Source organism: Apteryx mantelli, chromosome 4 (assembly GCF_036417845.1).
Source record: "Apteryx mantelli isolate bAptMan1 chromosome 4, bAptMan1.hap1, whole genome shotgun sequence".
Taxonomy (NCBI): Eukaryota; Metazoa; Chordata; class Aves; order Apterygiformes; family Apterygidae; genus Apteryx; species Apteryx mantelli.
The window spans coordinates 48638114-48656840 of NC_089981.1; the positions used below are offsets into that span (position 1 = coordinate 48638114).

Genomic DNA, 18727 nt, shown 5'->3' on the forward strand with positions numbered 1-18727 from the left:
ACAAAGCTCAGCAGATTTCAGTGACTGTGCAGGGCCTTGCAGTGATGGTGACATTCGGATTGTGTTCTTAAAATACTCCTCTAGTTGTCTTGCAAAATAAAGTAGCTATGAAAGACATCCTGCTGTCAGCTACTCCTTACAGAAAATGACCTCTTCTTCCCCCCCCCCAATATACCTGGAACAGGGGTTCTTAAGTAGTTTTCCATTTAATGATGGATCACATTCATCCTCTGCATAAGGAGCTGATGTTCCTTAAAGCACTACATCACAAGAAGTATTACTATGTAAGAATTAAGTAACACATCAACAGGGACAGGAAATTAGATAACCCTTCTAAGCATCTTATAAAAGAACAATTGGTTATGTTGAGAATTAAGATCACCTCACTTTTTTTCTTTAACTGCAGATCCAGCAGTTTTAAGTTCATTGTCTAAACACCCTTCCTGCCTTGTGTAGGAAAGCATAGGTATAGAACAGTAATATGGAAAATTACCTGTAAGACAGCCTCATTAAGAGATGTATCCATGTTTATCTTGCCAAGAAAGGCACTTAGTATAACTCTCACTTCACACTGAGTGTGCAGTACCTATTAATTGAAATGCTACCACACAAATGACATGCCACTACTTTGCATTCTAAAAAAAACAACAAAAAAACCTGAAGTACAACTGCTACCAGCAACTAATGGAGCAAAGTACCTTAAGCAATGGCTTCTACAATAATAGCTTAGTACTACTTGTTAAGTGATAACAGCAGCAGCTGCACCAAATAAATTTACACACTTTTCAAAAAGCTTTACTAAAATAGACAAATACATTTTCCTTTTCAGTACTTATTATATAATTGCATACACTTTAGCTCTTGCTGGGTGCTTTTGGTAATAAGGCAGCAGCAATAAGGTGATGACTAAGACTTTCAGCATAGCTCTGTACACAGATGCAGTGCAAGGATATTACATTTTTATGGAATACAGTGAAGGTGAAACCTAATTTTTATTAGATACAGCTCAGGCAGAAGGGGACTGTAGTGCAATTCTTGCTTATGGGGAAAGAAAGCCTGTGAAGTACAGTGTGAATAAAGATGGATGCTCAAAACATGATTTGTTTACTAGAAGCAGTTAATAAAAGTCATAACTATTTGTGCTTCATAAAAACACAGGTTAAGAACTATAACATCTTTGAAAGCTCTTCTCTGTAGCGTGCTGACCACAAGACATATGACAATGTTTTGGATCTGCTTTGGTAGCAGAACTTCAGTGCACTAAACATGGAAAAATGTTTCCAGGAGAAGTAATCCTCTTATAAAGCAAAAATCTTCCTCACAAAGAGAAGCTGGCAACTTCAAAACACTCATTCTCTTTTTTGTCAAAGAAAGGGCTCTGACAAAGGAGAATAAGTAGTGTGTTAAAAGCTATAATGGCAAGGAATCTAAACCAGCCCCTGGGCAGGTTCATCAGTTAAATACCCATGTTCTCTACTTCAAGTTTATTCGATGTTGCCTTAGCTTAGCAGACTGTATCAGACTACTAGAGTGGATATTATGATCAATCATCTCCTTCATTGGTCTTGGTTTAAGTCACTGAAGCAGGTGCTTCAGTCACTAACTCTTCTTTCCAGGGATACACAGGGTCAGAATAATGATCATGCAAACTTCTTCTTTGTAGCTGTAAACCGCTCCATGTACTATAAAAGAAAAAGTTTTAAGATTCAGAAGTTAATGCAAGATTCATTACTACTGCAAGCAGCTAACCTTCTGCTCAGAGTCAAAAGCTCTCTACATCTAAAGCATTACTTATTTGGCAGACACAACCATTAGAGCTCTAAGAAAAAAAAAAAAAAGACCTGTCTTACAGCAATTTGCTGTAATTCAGATTGCTATTCCTGAAGGTCCTCACAATGCTCATCTGAAGTGTTAAGGATGAAATAACATTAAATTAAACAAACAGCTAAGACTGCAGTGTGATAGGAAGCATCCATTACTTTCTATTTCTTTTTATCCTGCTTTTCTATATTGTCAAAGGGATTTACTATGTGCACACACACCTGTCATCATTACCTACCCTTCATAAGATGCTGATGGAAGAACACTGATCCTGAATCCTTTAAGAAAGTTAATCTTTAAAGAATTCTTGAAGTTCTTTTCAGAGGATAGTTAAGAATCCAGTACTAGAGACAACACCAGTAGACTATGCTTTTGTTCACCAGCATAGCAGCTCTCTTAGTATTCCAAAAAGGTAGTGGGTGGGGAGTTTACAAGAAGCTTCTTTGTAAAAGAAAAAAAAATTACACAAACCTTGTCATAACCCTCCAGTTCTCTGAGTTTCTTGATTTCAAAGAGGTTGCCTTCTACTGCAAGCAGTGAGATCTGGGAATCACTGAGAATACTCTGAGGAAGCATGCTGAGTTCTAGACAGTTTTCTTCTAAACGCAAGACTTTGAGGCGTGGACAGTGGGAGATCTGCACTGAGATCTGAGATATCTGATACAAATCAAAGAACAAAAGTGAAACAGGATTAGTGTTAGTGATCCATGATTATTTAAAGTGGGCTGTGTTTCAGACTAATGTGGAACAATTATCATTCTGTGAATATTAACTACATTAACTACTTAATGACAATAACGGTCAAAAAAAAATCGAAGTAACTTTTTTTGTTCTTCCATGATGATGGGCAACCTACACATCTGTTTAACTGATAAATCCTGAATTTAACTGTACAAAAAATAATTTAAAGACTTGTTGAGTAGGAACCTGATAGTCAAATCAGGCAGTTGAAGATAACACAGTATATGAATTTAGTAGTGATTTTGCCATTTCTATTGCACCCAGCAGATGTTTCTTCTACCTATAAAGTTTTGATGGTCTCAGCTTATGTTCTGTGGACATACTAACTCCAAGACAAACAATCATGTCCTAAATCCACATGCCTATAACATCTTAGTTACCAGACCTGGTTCTGATTCAAATTGAGTTCAATAGCCTGCAATTCTCCCACAGTGTCAGGCACATTTTGGATCTGGTTTTTGGAAAGATCTACCACATCCAAGTGGCGAAGACCACACAGTTGTGTAGGTACAGTCCGAAGCTGGTTTCCAGAAAGGCTCAGGGTTTTGAGAGCTGAAAGTTGTCCAAATGCAGCTGGTAGCTGCCTCAAGTGATTGCCATTCAAGTGCAGTGTTTCCAGTTTTTTCAGTTTACACAGCTCTTCAGGTAAAGCAGCTAAAAATAAATCACAGAACAAAAGAAATTACCTAAACAAAGAACAGTAAACATTCATATCCATTTAAGTCAAATAAGCTTCTGCACAGAAAACATAGTGTTATATTACAGTAATTTCTCACAGGAACCCTCTAAGTTTTCCAATGAAGGCATGGGTTCCTGCGCAGCAAACAAACCCACTGACAACAGATGCTTTTTAATCATCTTCCATAAATACGTTAGATCAGCAGACAGGCTGGGCCTTCAAACTACAGGCTGAAAACATTACTCTGCTCTGAGAGGATTTTAGACTATCAATCAGTTACGTTCTTTACTAACCATTTGGCCAATGTATCCTATAACATTTAAAGTACCATACAGTTCACAGCTTCAGAGGTCTGCTGCAGCCCTTCAAAGTTATTATTCAACTTACTCAAAAGTAAGTTCTCAGATAATTCATACAGTCTCATAGCAGCAGATAAGCCTCATCACGCAAGGTCTGCTAGGGTTCATTCAACCCTCATTACGTCTACACTCTTTTATAACCTGTAGCTCTCCTGAATTGCACTACAGAAACAGAGGTTTGTAAATTATGTTTGTTAAAAAGGAAAGAAAAAGCGGATAGTGCACAATTACACACACAAAAATAGTCAGTTTCTTCAGCTCAATCTAATTTTCCATAAAGAGGCAAGAATTTTATTAGTCATCCAAAAGACAGCATCTCTCATAGCTCAGTTTCCTAAATTTCATTGAACTTCCACAGGACCTGCCCAACAGAAACAGTAACAACCACTGAATGGCCAGCAATATCTTCTACAAATCATCTTCATTACTTGTTCTCTGTGCAAGGACTAAATCATCTGAAGCTGTTAAACTTCCAGAGCAGACAAGTCACAGCACAGAAACCATATGGTTTTAAGTACTTACATGTCATTGTAAAACTGATAATACAACTAAGTTGGCAACTAGGGCTGAAGAATTCATGGTTTTTTTGGTTTTTTTTTCCTGTACATGAATTCCAAAGATTTCAGTTTAGGTGACTAAACTTCCCATTTACATCCAGTGAGAGTTAAATCATTAAATTTAGTTTCTGATCAGAGAAGTCAGCTTATTATTTTTAAAATCTTTGGAGATACTAATTAGCAGGCATACTCAGTTTGTTGTTGTTTAGAGCAAGGCTCTTCAGAAAGGAAAACTTTCCTATCAGTGGCGGTAAGATCTCCATTTTATTGTTTGACAAGTCTATTGTCCTTAGGTTGCTTGTTAGCTTCTGCAGATCTTCAGGAAACTAGTGGAGGGAAAAAAGATACTGCATTAAAATAGTTGCCACAACTTCAAATGTTCAAAGCACACAACTTTGAAATTTTAACTGATATATGAATCATTACATTGGGCTACACAATGTCCAATCATCACAATATGCAATTAAGTCAACAAATTCACTAATATACATTTTAAAAAAACATTTTTCATCCAAGTATTAATAGCAAAATAGGGGGAAAAGAAATATAAGGGAGACAGTCTAACATCTAGGAAGAGTAGTTTTTAATCCAAAGAATTTCAGTTAAAAAAAGGAGAAGAAAGTACACCATGTTTAGTTCTCTTGTGTGTTTCTCTTAAAGATGCCTATTAAAATCCTCTACAGCTAGCTAACTACTTCCTTATATTTTAGCACAGCAGGACTGGGAAAAAAAAAAGTCTTCCAATTTATCTTTTTTACATAATTATGTAAACCACTTCCCTTATTCTTGCCTACTAACTCACCTACTCCATGAACCTCCAAATCTTACCACTGTAATCTGCATTTGGCATTGACTTGCAAAAAAAAAAAAAAATTGACAGTGATCATCAGGAAGTCCTAGTCAATAGATCAGTAGTTTTGATTCTCCCTTAGTCTGGCAGAGGGAAAAAAAAAAGAGAGAGGGTAGACTAGTGGAAGGAGATACTTTAGAAAAAACATGGAAAATTACTGCAATTGAGTTATTTTGGCTATCCTATGAAGAGACTTACAGCTCCAGTACATTCTGTGTTTTTCTGTGATTAAGTCAAAGTCAAGACAATTTCTGATATATTTCAACTTGGATACTTGCAGCCATGTGAACAGCTTGTATAGACTATCCATATGATTATGATTAAACACAGCATAAGTATTTAAATGCCACAAGTTGTAAATCCTTTAATGCCACAAATTGTGGAGTATCTTTCTAGGTGACAATACAGCTAAAAAATTTTATTTCTTTTCCCAGTCAATTTTACAGTTTCTAAGTTGAGCCATTTTTAAAAAGCACAACAAAGGCATAGTAACTAATAAACATACTTCTTGAGCATACATTCATTTTAAAGCATAAAATCAGAAGCAAGCAGACATCATAACAGAGAAATCCTCAGTTAGAAGACACTGCAAGCAAAAATCTGCTCTGCAAAAAGGAGAAAATAAATTGTTGGAAACAATATGAGACATTAATAAGACGCATACAGCATGTTATAAGAATGAGGCGGGGATCCCTCTCCAAAAGTGTCGGTAACACACACAAACAGCCATGTTTATGCTACAGTTCTGTTACCTCTGTCAGTCCCTTTCCTGTTAGCTGAAACACCCCAGTTTTCTGTGCTGTCTCCAGGTGGGCTTTCAATGCACTGTTTCCCATCCTGACAGTTCTTCGTCAAGTATACAGAATTTGAGCGATAGTCTCGGCCACTCTCTCTCAGTTACTCTGCACTGGATGACAGCAATCCAAATTCTCTGTTATAAAAGCAGATGTAAAGAGTAACTTTGCATGTAGTGTTTTCAATATTATGAGCATCTAGACACACTGAGCAGTGTATGCAACGTTTCAGTAATGCATTTTCATCTCTCTGATAACTGAAATCTAAAATTATTCAATTAACCTAGCGCATTAAGATGCCTTCATTATAGCAATCCGGATACTGAATTAATGCAACAAAGAGCATCATTAAAACTAAGTGAAAAATTGCAGACTTTCTGTATTTCTCCTCTTTCACGGGCCAGTAGTGCAAGGCAGTCATGGACACTCTAAATTACTTTAATGGAGTCTACAAGCACAGAGCTGCTTTTAATACTATACTTTTGTTTTCTGACTTTTTTTTTTTTTTGGGGGGGGGGAATATTTATTTAAAGACTTGACTCCTTTGTTCTGATCCTAAAAGCAGATATGCAGCGCCTGCAGCTCCAGCAGAGCTTAATGCGCAGCACAAATCACGCCGAGCTGCAGACGGCGGGATTAGCGCCAGCCAGGCCCGCGGGGGGAGCTGCAGGTGACACCTACCGCGGACCGCAAACAGCCCGAAACCCGGGCCCGGAGCAGCAAGCGCCCTCGCCGCCAAGACCGAAATGGAGCCAGCGGGACCCCGCGCAGCCCCCGAGCCGGGCGCGGCGAGCCCAGCCCTGCCCGCGGCGGCGCCCCGGCCCTCCGCCCGCCCGCCCGCGCCCCCGGCGCTCCGCGGGGCTCCGCCGCGTCCCGGCCCGACGGCGGCTCCCGCCCCCCAGGCAGCGGCCGAGCGCCGCGGCCGCCTCGGCACAGCCGCACCGACCCCGGCGGGCGGCTCCCGCCCGGCTCCGCGCCCACCTGCAGAGATGCCGCGGCGCTGCCTACCCCGGCCCCGGCCCCGGCCCGCAGGCGGCGCCGCCCGGCAGCGCCCGCCGCCCGACCGGAGAGCCGCCGCGCCCCGTGGCTGCCCCGGAAACGGAAGCGGACGCTTGCCGGCCGCCGTCCCCGCCGCTCCCAAGATGGCGCAGGCGCCCTGGGCGCGCGCGCCTCCGGCCGCTCGGGCTTCCCGGACGCCCAACATGGCGGAGCGCCGCGGCTGCTCCGTTACCGCAGCAACAGCGGCCGGGGGCCCCGGCGCCCGGGCGGCGCCGTCGCGCGCGCGCTCGGCCCTGGGGCTCCCGCGGCGCCGGGGCGGGGAGGCCGCCGGGGCGGGGTGCGGCGCCGCTACCGCTGTGGCCGCCGCCAGCTCCTGGGACGCGGCGCGGCCCACGGCGGCGGCGGCCGTGCTGGCGCGGTGCCTGGCGGCGGGCGTCGTGAGCCAGGTACGGGCGCGGCGGCCGGGGGAGGCCGAGAGCGCCGGCCCGGGGCCGGGGCCGTGCTGGGGCCGGGGCCCGGTGTGGGCAGCGCGTTGGCCGAACAAACGCGCCCCGCGGCCTCCCCCCGAAGTAGGGAACGAGGAGAAACCACGGGCCGACGTGACCGGGGGTTGTGGCAGGCGGGGCGCGGCGGGGGCCGCGCTCAAGCGGCTGCTGAGGCTGGGGACAACGGGAAAAAGAGCGACTAAATAAAACTGCAATAAAGGCTTGGAGAGACTCGGACTTGGGTGCTGTGTCGAAGTTCCTCTTCCTTCTGTACCGCTCCCTCAAGCACTTGCTCTTCAGTGCTTTTTAACTTGAAAGGCTGAGGTTTTCCTTTGAGTGCTGGACATCATTGCATTTTGGTTAATGGTAATTTTTCTTATCAGGAATAACTACCTTCTAGGCTGTGGTTTTTTGAGTTACACGAACCTTTTTGGTGATCTCTAGTGCATTCTAGTGACATGCAAAAGCCTTTCAGAGTGCTCTCACAGTCTTTCATGCAATTTTGTTTTTACTCACATTTATTTCCCCAAGATAATGCATATATTTTATGAGATGCTCAGAAGAAATTTAATATATTGCTTAGTGAAATTGATTGGCTTTAAATAGTCTAAAGTTACTGTTAAATCTTGAGAATTTACCCAATACCTACTTGCTGCTGTCTGCACTTTTCCCTGCTCTTTTCCTTTCACAGGAGACTTTGGATTTAACCTGTAAAAAAGCCCCATGTTTTGTGAAGTTCTCAGAGATGGAGCAAATCACAAACATTCAAGCTGAAATCAATCAGGTACAGCCTCTACTGTTGTCAGTAAATTTTCAGCACTCCATACATGGAGGTAATATGTGTCACCAAACGAGGCATTAAACTGAAATGTGCAATTGCTTCACATTTTTTAACAATTTAATTGTTTAACAGTTGGCAGTTTTTCCCCATGGACTGATTTGTCACAAAGAAAAGAACAAAATGATAAAATAAAAGTTTTCAGCATAACTGGAAAGACATAGCAGTTTGCATCTTTGACTGCAATGTGACCTGAAGCTTTCTGAAGAAACTGAGAAACAAATAAGAATGTGTAATTGACTTCATCTGCAAAAAAAGGTGTTTCCTTATAGACAACTGAACCATTTTCTTGGTTAGCAAGAGCTAACCTCAGTCATTTCCTACTGTCTGCATTAGCTGTTGGGTTATATTTTATGATGACGTATTCTGAGCATTTGCTGGCTAGTGGGAAACTGTGCCTATTAAATTATACAATTCAGGCTCCAGCAGCTACAAAGCCTTACTGCAAAGCAGTGTGACAAATGCCCGTGTACTTTTTTGGAGAACAGGTTAGACAGCTGGCATTGTCCTGCCCTACTGTCAAAAGGAACAGTTTCCAGCTGAGTAACATGGCTACTTAACCTTCTTTGCTGGAAGTTTTCATGCACAGAGTAGACTCTGACAGTGATCAAGGAACGCAGTTGTTCCCTGTGTGTCCTGAAAGACTGATGCCATTCTCTTCTCTTTTTCTCAGTCTTCTCCAGTCTAGTCTAAAGAATCACAACTCTTTCAGCCATTTCCAATAGTTATTTTCTTCTGAACAGGTTATAATTCTTCTTGTTTTTTAAAAGCACACAAGAAGGGAAAACACCTGCTCAACAGTTCTAAACAGGTTTTACTGTCAAGTTACAACTCTGTTCATCTGTCCTCAGCATCCAGTAACATTCACTTTAAGCCTCTCTTTAATCTACCGTTTTTTCTTGCTACTTCTCTTGCTTATTGATTTCGATCAGGAATGCAAGAACATTTTTTTGGTCTCCTTTCGAAGTATCTTTTTTGGTTAATAATATGAATCACAGACAGGTATCTGCTGCTCTTGCACTTGTTCATTGAAAAGAATTACAGCTAAGAGGTTCATGTGAGATAGCTTGTCCCTCAGCTTAAAAAACAGACAAACGAACTAAGCCTAACCTTTACCAGAAGGAGGAGACTTGCTGTGACTTTTTTTTTTTTTAGCACAATATAGACAATGAAACTGCTTTGTGGGTGATAAAAGCTTCTGTGTTTTAAAAATAAATTGCCTGATCTGTCTTTCTCAGCACAAATTCCCAATAAATCACCAAACTGATTTTTACGAGTCTTTTCCTCTTGACCAAAAAAACCTCAACAGCGAAAACACCACGAGAGTGCCTTGGTCTCTCTCTTGGTGTCTCTCTCAATCTCTTAATTAAAAATATGCTTTCATTTTCATTTGATTTTTATTACTGTTGTAGAAAAAATTGGAAACTGAAATCCTGCAATTGGAGAAGGAGACAGCAGACATTACTCACCCTTTTTACTTGAGTAAGTGCAGTTATACACTAGAAAAAAGAAGAGTGTTAAATGACTTCATCAGCAGATTAATGCTTCATCTGAGTACATGACGTTTCTAGGAATTATTGCATCTGTCATCACTGGATAGCTTGTTAGAGGTGGCAGGTGCTTAATTAGCCCCTAAAGAACACACACCACCTACTGTGATAGTAGAAGCTGTGTGTGTGGAATTGCGTGTCCTCTTGTCCCCAAGGTCAGTGGAACATCAGGGGTTCTGAGATCATCAATATAATCTGTTTTGCTTCCCTTGGCCTGTGTGCTGCTTCTCTGCTTTTCCAGCAACCTGATGTGTGTATTTTTGCCTCATCTGTAATGTCCCTAGAATTGCTTGAATTTTTATTTTAGTGTTTTGGGAGCATATGTGTTTATTTCTTCAGTATTTCTCCCTTGCTTTCACCACTACAACTTGATGGATGTTTAAAAATTTTCTAGCTTGCTAATGCTGTGTTATGCTAATGACTTATATTGTAATACTTCAATTCTATGAAATAGATTAAGAAGTGGATTTCATCTCTTAAAGACATTTTACTTAGAACTACAGATAATTTAAAACAACAAAGCTGTGTATCTAAAAAGTAGATATGACTTTCTTCAAAATATATTCTGATGTTAAGTCCTGTACAAGTCCTGTACAATCAAACACAAGTCACTCTAATTAATTATCTTTCTTGAGTGCAAACTGTCTTGTGCAGTATATCAGACTTTTTCTTTATACCTTTCTCCAGAAGAAATTTTGGTATTCTTTTAGCAGGCCAATAGTTTCAACTTTGCAATTTTATTTTATAGGCAAAAAGTGCCAGATCTTTCAAGATATGAACAGACACTTGGAAGCAGTGCTGAAAGAGAAAAGGACTCTCAGACAAAGGTTAATGAAGCCCAGATGTCAAGAGAACCTGCCTATTAAGGCTCCTTTCCACAAGTAGGCATATAGAAAATAATTGTTTTGTGTATGCTTGAATCCAAATCAATTTGAACTCAGAGGCAGTAAAAATTACATGCTCTCATTCACTTTTGCATTGAGAAGAAGAGAAATAAAAATAACTAGTGGAACCTCAGCTAAAAACGAATAGTTCACTCACTGGCTAAATTTACAGAAAGATGTTGATAAGTCTTTTCATGAATATTTGCTTAGGGTGATTTGGTCTTGTCTTCTGAAGATTTCACAAAGATTCATGTTGTATCTTTTTAGAAATGTATTAAATGCTTGATTCGTTATGCTTCTCTATAAGCAGGAAGTGTTATGTTTGCCATCTTGCTTTCACTGTGACTTGCTCAGAATACACATGTGGATGATTCACACAGATGCATAGTATGCTTTAAAAATCTAGTCTTTCTTGCTGAGGTTACTAAAGAAGTGTATGTTTACTCCTGTAATTCCTGAGTAATTGTTGCTGAGAGTAATCAAAGAATTGTAATCGTTGAGAAATCAATTAGATCGTCAGGGACTCTCATAAAACTAGAGGAGGGGATTAAGAAAACCCACAGGGAAAGTAGTAAGAGCTGGAAAGTATTAAATCCTGCATTGTTTTGCACAGCTTTTGAGTAGGAGGGTTCATTCTTGACTACAGGTGTGTAGTAGAGTTGTTGACTGAGGCTGTGACTTTCATTGAGAAGCTTGAAAGCCATTTGCAGAACCTAAGAAGCATCCCTCAGATACCCAGCATCATGAAGAATATGGTGAGTAGCAAAATAACTGAGCTTTCTATGTCTTCCAGCATTAAGAACTCAATGCTGTTTGTGTAGGTTAGTTTTGTGTCTTGCTAGTATGACAGGATATATAGGGATGAAATGCATCTCTCTTCTTTTTCAGGACACTGCTTTGACAAAAACAGAGGTGCTAGTGACAGACTTGGAGGAACTGACAGAGCAAATACTGAAATGGAGGGAACTGCAAAAAGGAGTGCATTCTGACAGCATCTGCAATACTGTTGAACTGGACTTTAGCTTTCCTTTAACCTGACAAATCATTTTTTTCCACAGATAGGATGGCCATTCAGAGAACTACCCTTTAACAGTCTTCTGTGAAAACTACAGTATAATTGTGCCTTAATCCAACAGGGACTTTAGAGCTAGTTATTTTTCTGTTCTTACATGATATTTGAGTGGTTAACAGTTCTCAGCTATAAAAAAAATAAATGCAATTGGACAATGAGCAATAGCTCATACAAAGACAAACCAGTGAGAAGACTGTTAGGGAGTTCCTTTCTGAAATAGGCAGAGTTGCCTTAGAGCCTGTATCTTCAGTGCAGGGTTTTTTTTGATATTGGTCATGCATTTGCTATAATGTCCACATTTGTTTTTGTAAGTGCTATATTTTATATGTCATGATAAAACTTCAATAAATGCACTAGATTATTAAGAGCTAAGTCTTTTTATATTTTGTTACAAAATCTCATAATTAAAACAAAAGAACAATACAAAGTTGGTATGGAAACATAATCTGGAACCTAAGAGTTCCAACCACCACCAGGTGGGTGAAACTGGAACACTCTTCACGGAAGCAGTAGAAACAAGGAGTCTAAGTAGTTTTAAGTTAGCCTGTATTATGACTATGATGTGGTGGTTTGGAAAAGCAGGGAATGGGCTAAGTGATACATATAATTTCTACTAACTTGTAATCTGCATTTCTATAATAGTGATAAATATATTCTTCAGTCTCTCCTTTTCTATTGCTTGTCCTATCTTCAGTGCTTCCCTTAGAATAAAGCTCGTGTTCCATGGGTATGACTGACAATTTAGCAAAAACATTGATTGCTTCAGTTTGCAGCCTTAATAACTTGTATGTCATTAAAAGATTTGTTAGTAAAACATCACTGACAGGATATCTATAAACCAGGATAGTTGGTTGACTGCGGGATGTCAAGTTTTATATTCAAGACATGGGCAAACTGGAACTGATGCAGATTTATTGCTTTGTATTGCTGCATAGATCAGATCCTTTGTCATCTGAATTCTTACGTTCAACTTCTTGATTTCTAGTTTTAAAAAATAGCCCATTATTGGAGAAGAGAAGACTGAGAGGAGATCTTATCAATGTGTACAAATATCTTAAGGGAGGGTGTCAAGAGGATGGAGCCAGACTCTTCCCAGTGGTGCCCAGCAACAGGACAAGAGGCAACAGGCACAAACTGAAACGCAGGCAGTTCCATCTGAACATGAGAAAAAACTTCTTCACTGTGAGGGTGACAGCACTGGAACAGGTTGCCCAGAGAGGTTGTGGAGTCTCCTTCTCTGGAGATATTCAGAACCCACCTGGACGCGATCCTGTACAATGTGCTCTAGGCTTGAGCGGGGGGGTTGGACTAGATGATCTCCAAAGGTCCCTTCCAACCTCAACCATTCTGTGATTCTTGATTATTTTTTGAAGGTAACCATTAGGTGGCTCAGTAGCCCACAGATTTCACTGTAGTTATCTGATTAACTGTATGTTCACATCTGTACATCATTGTGCACACAGCGTTTTACAGATGAGAAACAAAGTAGAATGAAGGAAGAAATACTTGATACTTGAGCACAGTCTGATCTGAGTTACCTGTAGTTGGTCTGCCTTATATGAAATATTTTGAAATTTACTGAGAATCCTATTACTAATCTTTGTAAAATGTATCATTCTTTTGGTTGTGATGTCAAGGAGTCTAAGTGCCTAACTGTTCTCTACTGTAGTACATAAGTGTAGCTGATTTTCCCCTCAGCTTCTGTTGAGAAAGAAGATAGAAATGACTTGGATTAAGTCAAGTAGAATGTTAGTAGATGGGATCTAAGAATATAAACTGGAGTTTGACTCCTGTAAATTTTAATGGGACCTTTTTGTGAGCACCTGTTATATATCATTGCAGGATTAGAGCCTGAAGTCCTGTATGACTATCATTGCAGATGTGGAAAGGAAAATCTTCCACACAATTGCAGAGGAGCTGTGATTTTTTTACTAAAATTTTTTTGCACATTCTGTGATACAGAAAGGAACAGAATCCAGACTTCTGGAATCATGGTCCTATACCTCAGTCACAAGGTTAACCTTTCTCTCTCAGATTATTTTATAGTGGTGCTTTAGGTGGGTAAATTAAAGATGTCATAATTTAATGCTTCCAGGAGTAGGATGAAAAAATTTCTAGTTAGTTTGTTCATTTCTAGTTAGTTTGTTCATTATAATTCCTTAAAACAGAAACAAATATATATTTTTGCCATATCCAAAGAGTTAAGCATATTTTTTTTGTTTTACCCTATCCATTATTGGAGAGTTGACTTGGGAGATAGTAGCGTTTGGCTAATATTATTTGCCATTGACATGCTAATTTATTTTTATAATATGATTAAAGGAGTAAGAATATTGAAGGAAGCAATGATTCAAAGCTTGCAGGTATTTAACACTGCTGTTGTGGGTCATGAATTGGGGAAAAATGTTGAATCTGCAGGATCCATACCATAGTCACACTGGAAGTTTTGTGTATTGTGAGATCTTTTTCATTTAGACTTAATGTTTCTGGAGCTTAAGGCAAACAGTTTAATGAGGAGAACTTCATACTTAAACTACTAGTAAACAGGATAATTAAATGGCAATGTGTGTATAACTTGCTTAAAATGGACCAAAAGGCATTCCTATACCATGTAAAAAAAATTACTGGAATTGAAAATGCAAACACAATGTTAATTAGGAAACTCAGCACAAAGCTTCTAATATTTTGAAATGCAAACCTGGAAAAAAGTCCAATAAAAGTGGGTGACAACATTGGCAGAAAACAAACAGGAATTGTCTCTTGAGCCTGGTATTCTACGTATGGGTGTGACTAATGCTACTTGCTTTCACATCTGCACAGTGGTGTTGGTAGTCAAGAGGGACAATATTCTAAACCAATTTTTTTTCAAGTTTCAGTGATTTTAATTTTATTCTAAGTGCATGACCTTTATCAATACAATAGCTTGAAACGGAGTAAAATAGATTGAAGTTCTCTGGAGGTTTCAAAGATTAATTTTATACAATAAATATAACTTGCTGGAGTTTTTAAAGTAATTTAAAGCAGTCAAATGCTTGGTTTTTCTTTAGCATTAGTAAGAAATGGATGCTTACCTTCCTTAAATTCTTGTCAAATTACTTAAAGGCAGTGTGCTTTGCTGCTTAAAGCCCTTTGGTTTTATGATTGCCTGCACACTGCTAGGAAGAGAAACGCGAACAGATGTACTTGGGATCACACTGCCAGTTTTCACTTCCGAATTGCACTGGTTTCATGACGCCGGCCCTAATGAGACCCGTCCTGACAGCACCCGCCTGTCGCACTACTGCCGCCCGGTTCCCTGCCATAAACTCCGAAAGGCGGCAGCGAGGGAGCTCCGTGGCGCTGCGGGGGAGCCGGCGCCCGCGGCGCGGGGCGGTCGCGGCACCTCCGAGCCCGCAGGCCCCGGGGCCGCGTCCCGCTCGTGCGGCCCGGCCCGGCCCGGCCCAGCCCGCCTGCGGGCGCGGCGCTCCCGGCGCCCCAGCCGCTGCCTCCGCCGCTGCCCGGGCCGGGCCCTCCCCGGCGGGGCGGGGCGGGGCGGCTCCTCCCCTCCCCTCCCCTCCCCGGGCGCGGGGGCGCCGCGCCGGGGCCGCGATGCGGGGCCGGGGCGCGGGCGGCCGCTGCTGCTGCCCGGGCTGCCGGGCGTGAGGCGGGAGCCATGGCCAACGTCAAGGTGGCCGTGCGGGTCCGGCCGCTGAGCAAAAGGTGCGGCGGGGCGGCGGGATGCGGGCGGTGCCCGGCGGGCGGGGGGCGCGCAGCCGCCTCGGCGGGCGGCTCCTCGGGAGCCAGGAGGGGAAAGCGGGCGCTGCAAAGCTTCAACTAAGGCACCGGGAGTGGCAGGATCCGTCTTTCCAGCTCGCTGAGTAGCCTGGAAAGTCTTCTTAAAAAACCCACCAGCTGGTGCTGTTTGGTTGACCACCCTCTTCCTGAGCTCCCCGAAATAGGCCAGCTGTCATTCAGCGCAGGGGCATCGTCCCGTCCCCTTTGTTGTTGCTGGTTTTTCCAGCGGAGGCAGGAGCCGGATATTCCCGTTGTCGCTCAGCTCTGCCCCTTCCCCGACTTGCTCGTCTCCAATAGAAACTCGGAAAACTAGATAATATGACTTAAAGACAACTCCCACAAACAAGAAGGTGCCGCAGCGCAGGACGCGGGTGGTGGTTTGCTATAATGCATACCCCTTGCAAACTTTGGAAATTTGGGGAGGGAAAGGAAGGGAACAAGTAAGCAGTGAGAATTTCAGTGGCTAGTAATTTATTCCTCCTGTTAAGGAAATGCTATAACACTTAAAGCAGAAATGGTTTGAAAATTGCTGTGAACTCTTTCTCCGAGGGCCGGTCTTTGATTTGATGCTGCCTTTCTTTTTAACGTGAGTCCCTCATATAGTCTTCTGACTGCTTTGACTTAGTGATAAATAACCCTTTCAAGTAGAAGATAAAAATGCATCTTGAAGAATTGCCCAGTTTAAAAAAAAAAAAAAAAAAGTAGTCTAACCATTTAGCCAGTAACACAGTAACATATTTTGTACTTATAAGTTCTTATTTGTTGATGGATTTTGTTCAAGCCTTTGTAACTTTCATTTTAAACTCCATACCAGTTAAGCATTCAACAAAATCATTATTCTATTTTAATGGTGTTTGCAAGCAAGAAAAGATACCAGTGAGTGTTGCATAAAATAAAAAATAAAAATTGCTGGTCTTAAATAATAGAAATGGAAAAGGTGGAAAGTAATTTACAGGTTTTCAATATATTTTGGCTTTAACTCAAAACTGACTTCTAAAAAGTTCTATCCATAATTACATTAAAAAAACGATGTTCAAGTAATATAAATCTGATTATAACACAGCTCTGAATAGAACCCATTTTAATAGAGACTGGTATATTGGAAGAAGTGCTGCAGCATGGAAGTAAGCTAAGTTTAGCCTTTCGTTGCTTAGTGTTGCTTTAGTGTTGGGGATAGATATTCTTTGATTTTTTCTTTTTCTGTATTTTTACTGTCGTTCTTAGCTTTAATTGTTTGTATGAAACTGGTTAAATAAATTGTCACTATGCTCTCCAGAAATAAAAAGCAATACAAACATGCTAAGTATTAACATTAAATGACAACTTGGAATGATACTAAATTATCTAAACCATAGGACCCTTTTGTTTCAGTCTTGCAGAGTTCCCTAGAGACTGGAAGTATTGCAAAGTTCGACTTGGCAATGTATTTTATTGTGCAGTCTATGACATATTTGTTTCTCCTACAATATTATTTGTCTGCCTATTTGCAATAACGTGGTGGCTTAGTCGGGTGTCCTGTGGATATCAGTTAAAATGAGTGTTGCTTAGCTGTTGGGGAAGCAGGGCCAAAGACTCAGCAGGCAGGGATGTGATCTGCCCTCTCACCAGCACCTCCTTTGTGAGGTGCTTTGCACCACTTCTGTCTTACTGTTTCTTTCCTGACTGGTAGCATTAAACAGAGCGTCGGTATACTGGTATACTGGGTAAGGTGTGGTAAACAGGAAAACCTTTGGTGTAGTCTGTTTGGGCCAGCTTTTTGATAGGTAGTGTAGTTTGGAGAGGAGGGTGGGATCAGAAACATGGACAGCCTCCAGCACAAGGGTGAAATGAAACTGGCACTGAAATGCAATGTTTGCACAAAGGGGATAGTGGAAACCCAGGGGATAGTATAGGAAGAGACTGATAAATAATTCCGTCTGCTAAACCTGTGGTAGTGTAACTGGTGGGATGGGGATGCAGAGACCAGGCTTGTGGCAGCTGGCCCCAAAGGCAATAAGCCATTTACTCCCTGTGCCGTGTTGCCACAGCTGAGGTCAGCAAAAGCTTTCAAGATGGATTATTACTTTTTTTTTTTTTTAATGAAGGAAAAGGAGAAGTGATTGCATGTTCTCTCTGAATGTTCTGACAAGAGAACTTGCTTTCTAACCTTGCCCAAAATTGCCCAAATGTAATGACTTCTTAGGCAAACGGCAAATATATGAATGCTTAAAGTAACCTGTATAGAGACTGAAAGGATTAAAGCTTTCCAAGAAGATGAAGGCCTCTTGCAATTCCCATTTTGTATACTACCTCCATACTGTGGTCACATACACCTCTTATTGTCTCTATGCACATGTGCCACGGTAGTCTCCAACAGGTCCTTGTGTTGACAGAGCTCATAGGATCTCTTCCTGCAAAAAAATTTCAGTTTAACTGGGTTGAGGTACTTTAACAATTACTGTTACAGTTCCAGACAAAAATATTAAACTTTCATTTTTAAAGTTCCAAAATTTGAAAAGCTGTGGGCAAAGGCTAGACTCAGAGTTACTTGGTCATTTCTAGACTATCATAGAAGACTTTACTTGCTCATTGTTTCTGTTCACGATGGCAGATGAACTTTGGTTTTGCATTTTAAAATTTACAAATTAAAAGATCTTAATATGGGTGATCATAAAATCCTACTTTCTGCTTAAAGTATTTGTTTTTAATAAACCATATTAATCACATCTACTGCTTGTTATTTAGCATAAGGCAAAGAGTGGTCTTTTTGTTCTCTGCCTGTACAGTGCTCGTCACAATGCATTCTTTGACAGAGAGCTCGTATGCACAAATAATCCCCAATAGTTAAAAAGCAAGTACAGTTAAAATAAAAAATGCAGAAGTTTTTCCTTTGCCTAAAATTTAAATAGCTTGTGGTGAGTGTTCTTCATAATGCCAGAAGCATCAGCCTTTCTGTGACAGACTAAAGTATTTTTCATCACCAAAGCATTGTCCTGGGAGTAAATTGAGTATTCCCTGATGTGACATTCTTTTAAAAACAACAAGAACAACCACCCAACACTTTATTTTACATTTACTAATCTCTGCATTTAAAAAAAATCATTATGTTATGGTTAAATGCGTACTTGTTCTGCCTAAATACATTCCCCCTCAGAACAAAATAGGGAAGCTTTAATGGGTGGTGTAAATTGATTACAGTGGTAGATAATTTTCAAGTATTAAATAGGAGCTGGGAACTGGTAAAATCCATTTATGGTTTATTGCCAGACATTTAATGCTTGGGCTATTAAAAAAAGATATCAGACTTTTGTAATGAAAGTGTAATGTTATTTTTGGCTGTAAGTT

At 40.9% G+C, this 18727-nt stretch overlaps 3 protein-coding genes across 4 annotated transcripts in view; 2 read left to right on the plus strand and 1 right to left on the minus strand.

Moving 5' to 3' along the window:
• Positions 1–773: 773 nt before the first annotated feature.
• Positions 774–6824, minus strand: LRRC57 (leucine rich repeat containing 57). 2 transcript variants are annotated; one of them, XM_067296494.1, is made up of 6 exons: positions 6783–6824; positions 5760–5938; positions 4348–4483; positions 3035–3216; positions 2293–2478; positions 774–1682 (listed from the first exon to the last, which is right to left on the minus strand). In XM_067296494.1, exons 2-6 carry the CDS (start codon positions 5841–5843, stop codon positions 1641–1643), a joined length of 630 nt encoding a protein of 209 aa, XP_067152595.1. In that variant the 5' UTR covers positions 5844–5938; positions 6783–6824; the 3' UTR covers positions 774–1640. The 2 variants fall into 2 exon arrangements, with proteins under 2 accessions (XP_067152595.1, XP_067152594.1); XM_067296493.1 differs by having other exon boundaries at positions 2948–3216.
• Positions 6825–6933: 109 nt separating this feature from the next.
• On the plus strand, positions 6934–11996 carry HAUS2 (HAUS augmin like complex subunit 2). The gene is made up of 6 exons (XM_067296497.1): positions 6934–7246; positions 7977–8069; positions 9536–9605; positions 10422–10554; positions 11204–11312; positions 11446–11996. Exons 1-6 carry the CDS (start codon positions 6944–6946, stop codon positions 11593–11595), a joined length of 858 nt encoding a protein of 285 aa, XP_067152598.1. The 5' UTR covers positions 6934–6943; the 3' UTR covers positions 11596–11996.
• A 3204-nt stretch (positions 11997–15200) lies between these two features.
• STARD9 (StAR related lipid transfer domain containing 9) overlaps positions 15201–18727 on the plus strand; it is a 115312-nt gene continuing 111785 nt past the window's right edge. Inside the window, exon 1 of the mRNA XM_067296498.1 lies at positions 15201–15328. Within this exon, the coding sequence (XP_067152599.1) occupies positions 15282–15328 (47 nt within the window). The 5' untranslated portion in view covers positions 15201–15281. The remainder of the gene's footprint in view (positions 15329–18727) is intronic.

Bases quoted from the DNA above. Each gene is read 5' to 3' on its own strand.
- LRRC57 (XM_067296493.1), bottom strand. From the start codon at position 5,843: ATGGGAAACAGTGCATTGAAAGCCCACCTGGAGACAGCACAGAAAACT. The intron at 3,217-4,347 runs GTATGCCTGCTA...ATTTATTTTTAG, and splicing joins TCTAAACAACAACAAACTGA to CTGCTTTACCTGAAGAGCTG. The intron at 1,683-2,292 runs GTTTGTGTAATT...TTTCTTTTATAG, and splicing joins AACTGGAGGGTTATGACAAG to TACATGGAGCGGTTTACAGC.
- HAUS2 (XM_067296497.1), top strand. From the start codon at position 6,944: ATGGCGCAGGCGCCCTGGGCGCGCGCGCCTCCGGCCGCTCGGGCTTCC. The intron at 7,247-7,976 runs GTACGGGCGCGG...TTCCTTTCACAG, and splicing joins CGGCGGGCGTCGTGAGCCAG to GAGACTTTGGATTTAACCTG. The intron at 11,313-11,445 runs GTGAGTAGCAAA...CTTCTTTTTCAG, and splicing joins CCAGCATCATGAAGAATATG to GACACTGCTTTGACAAAAAC.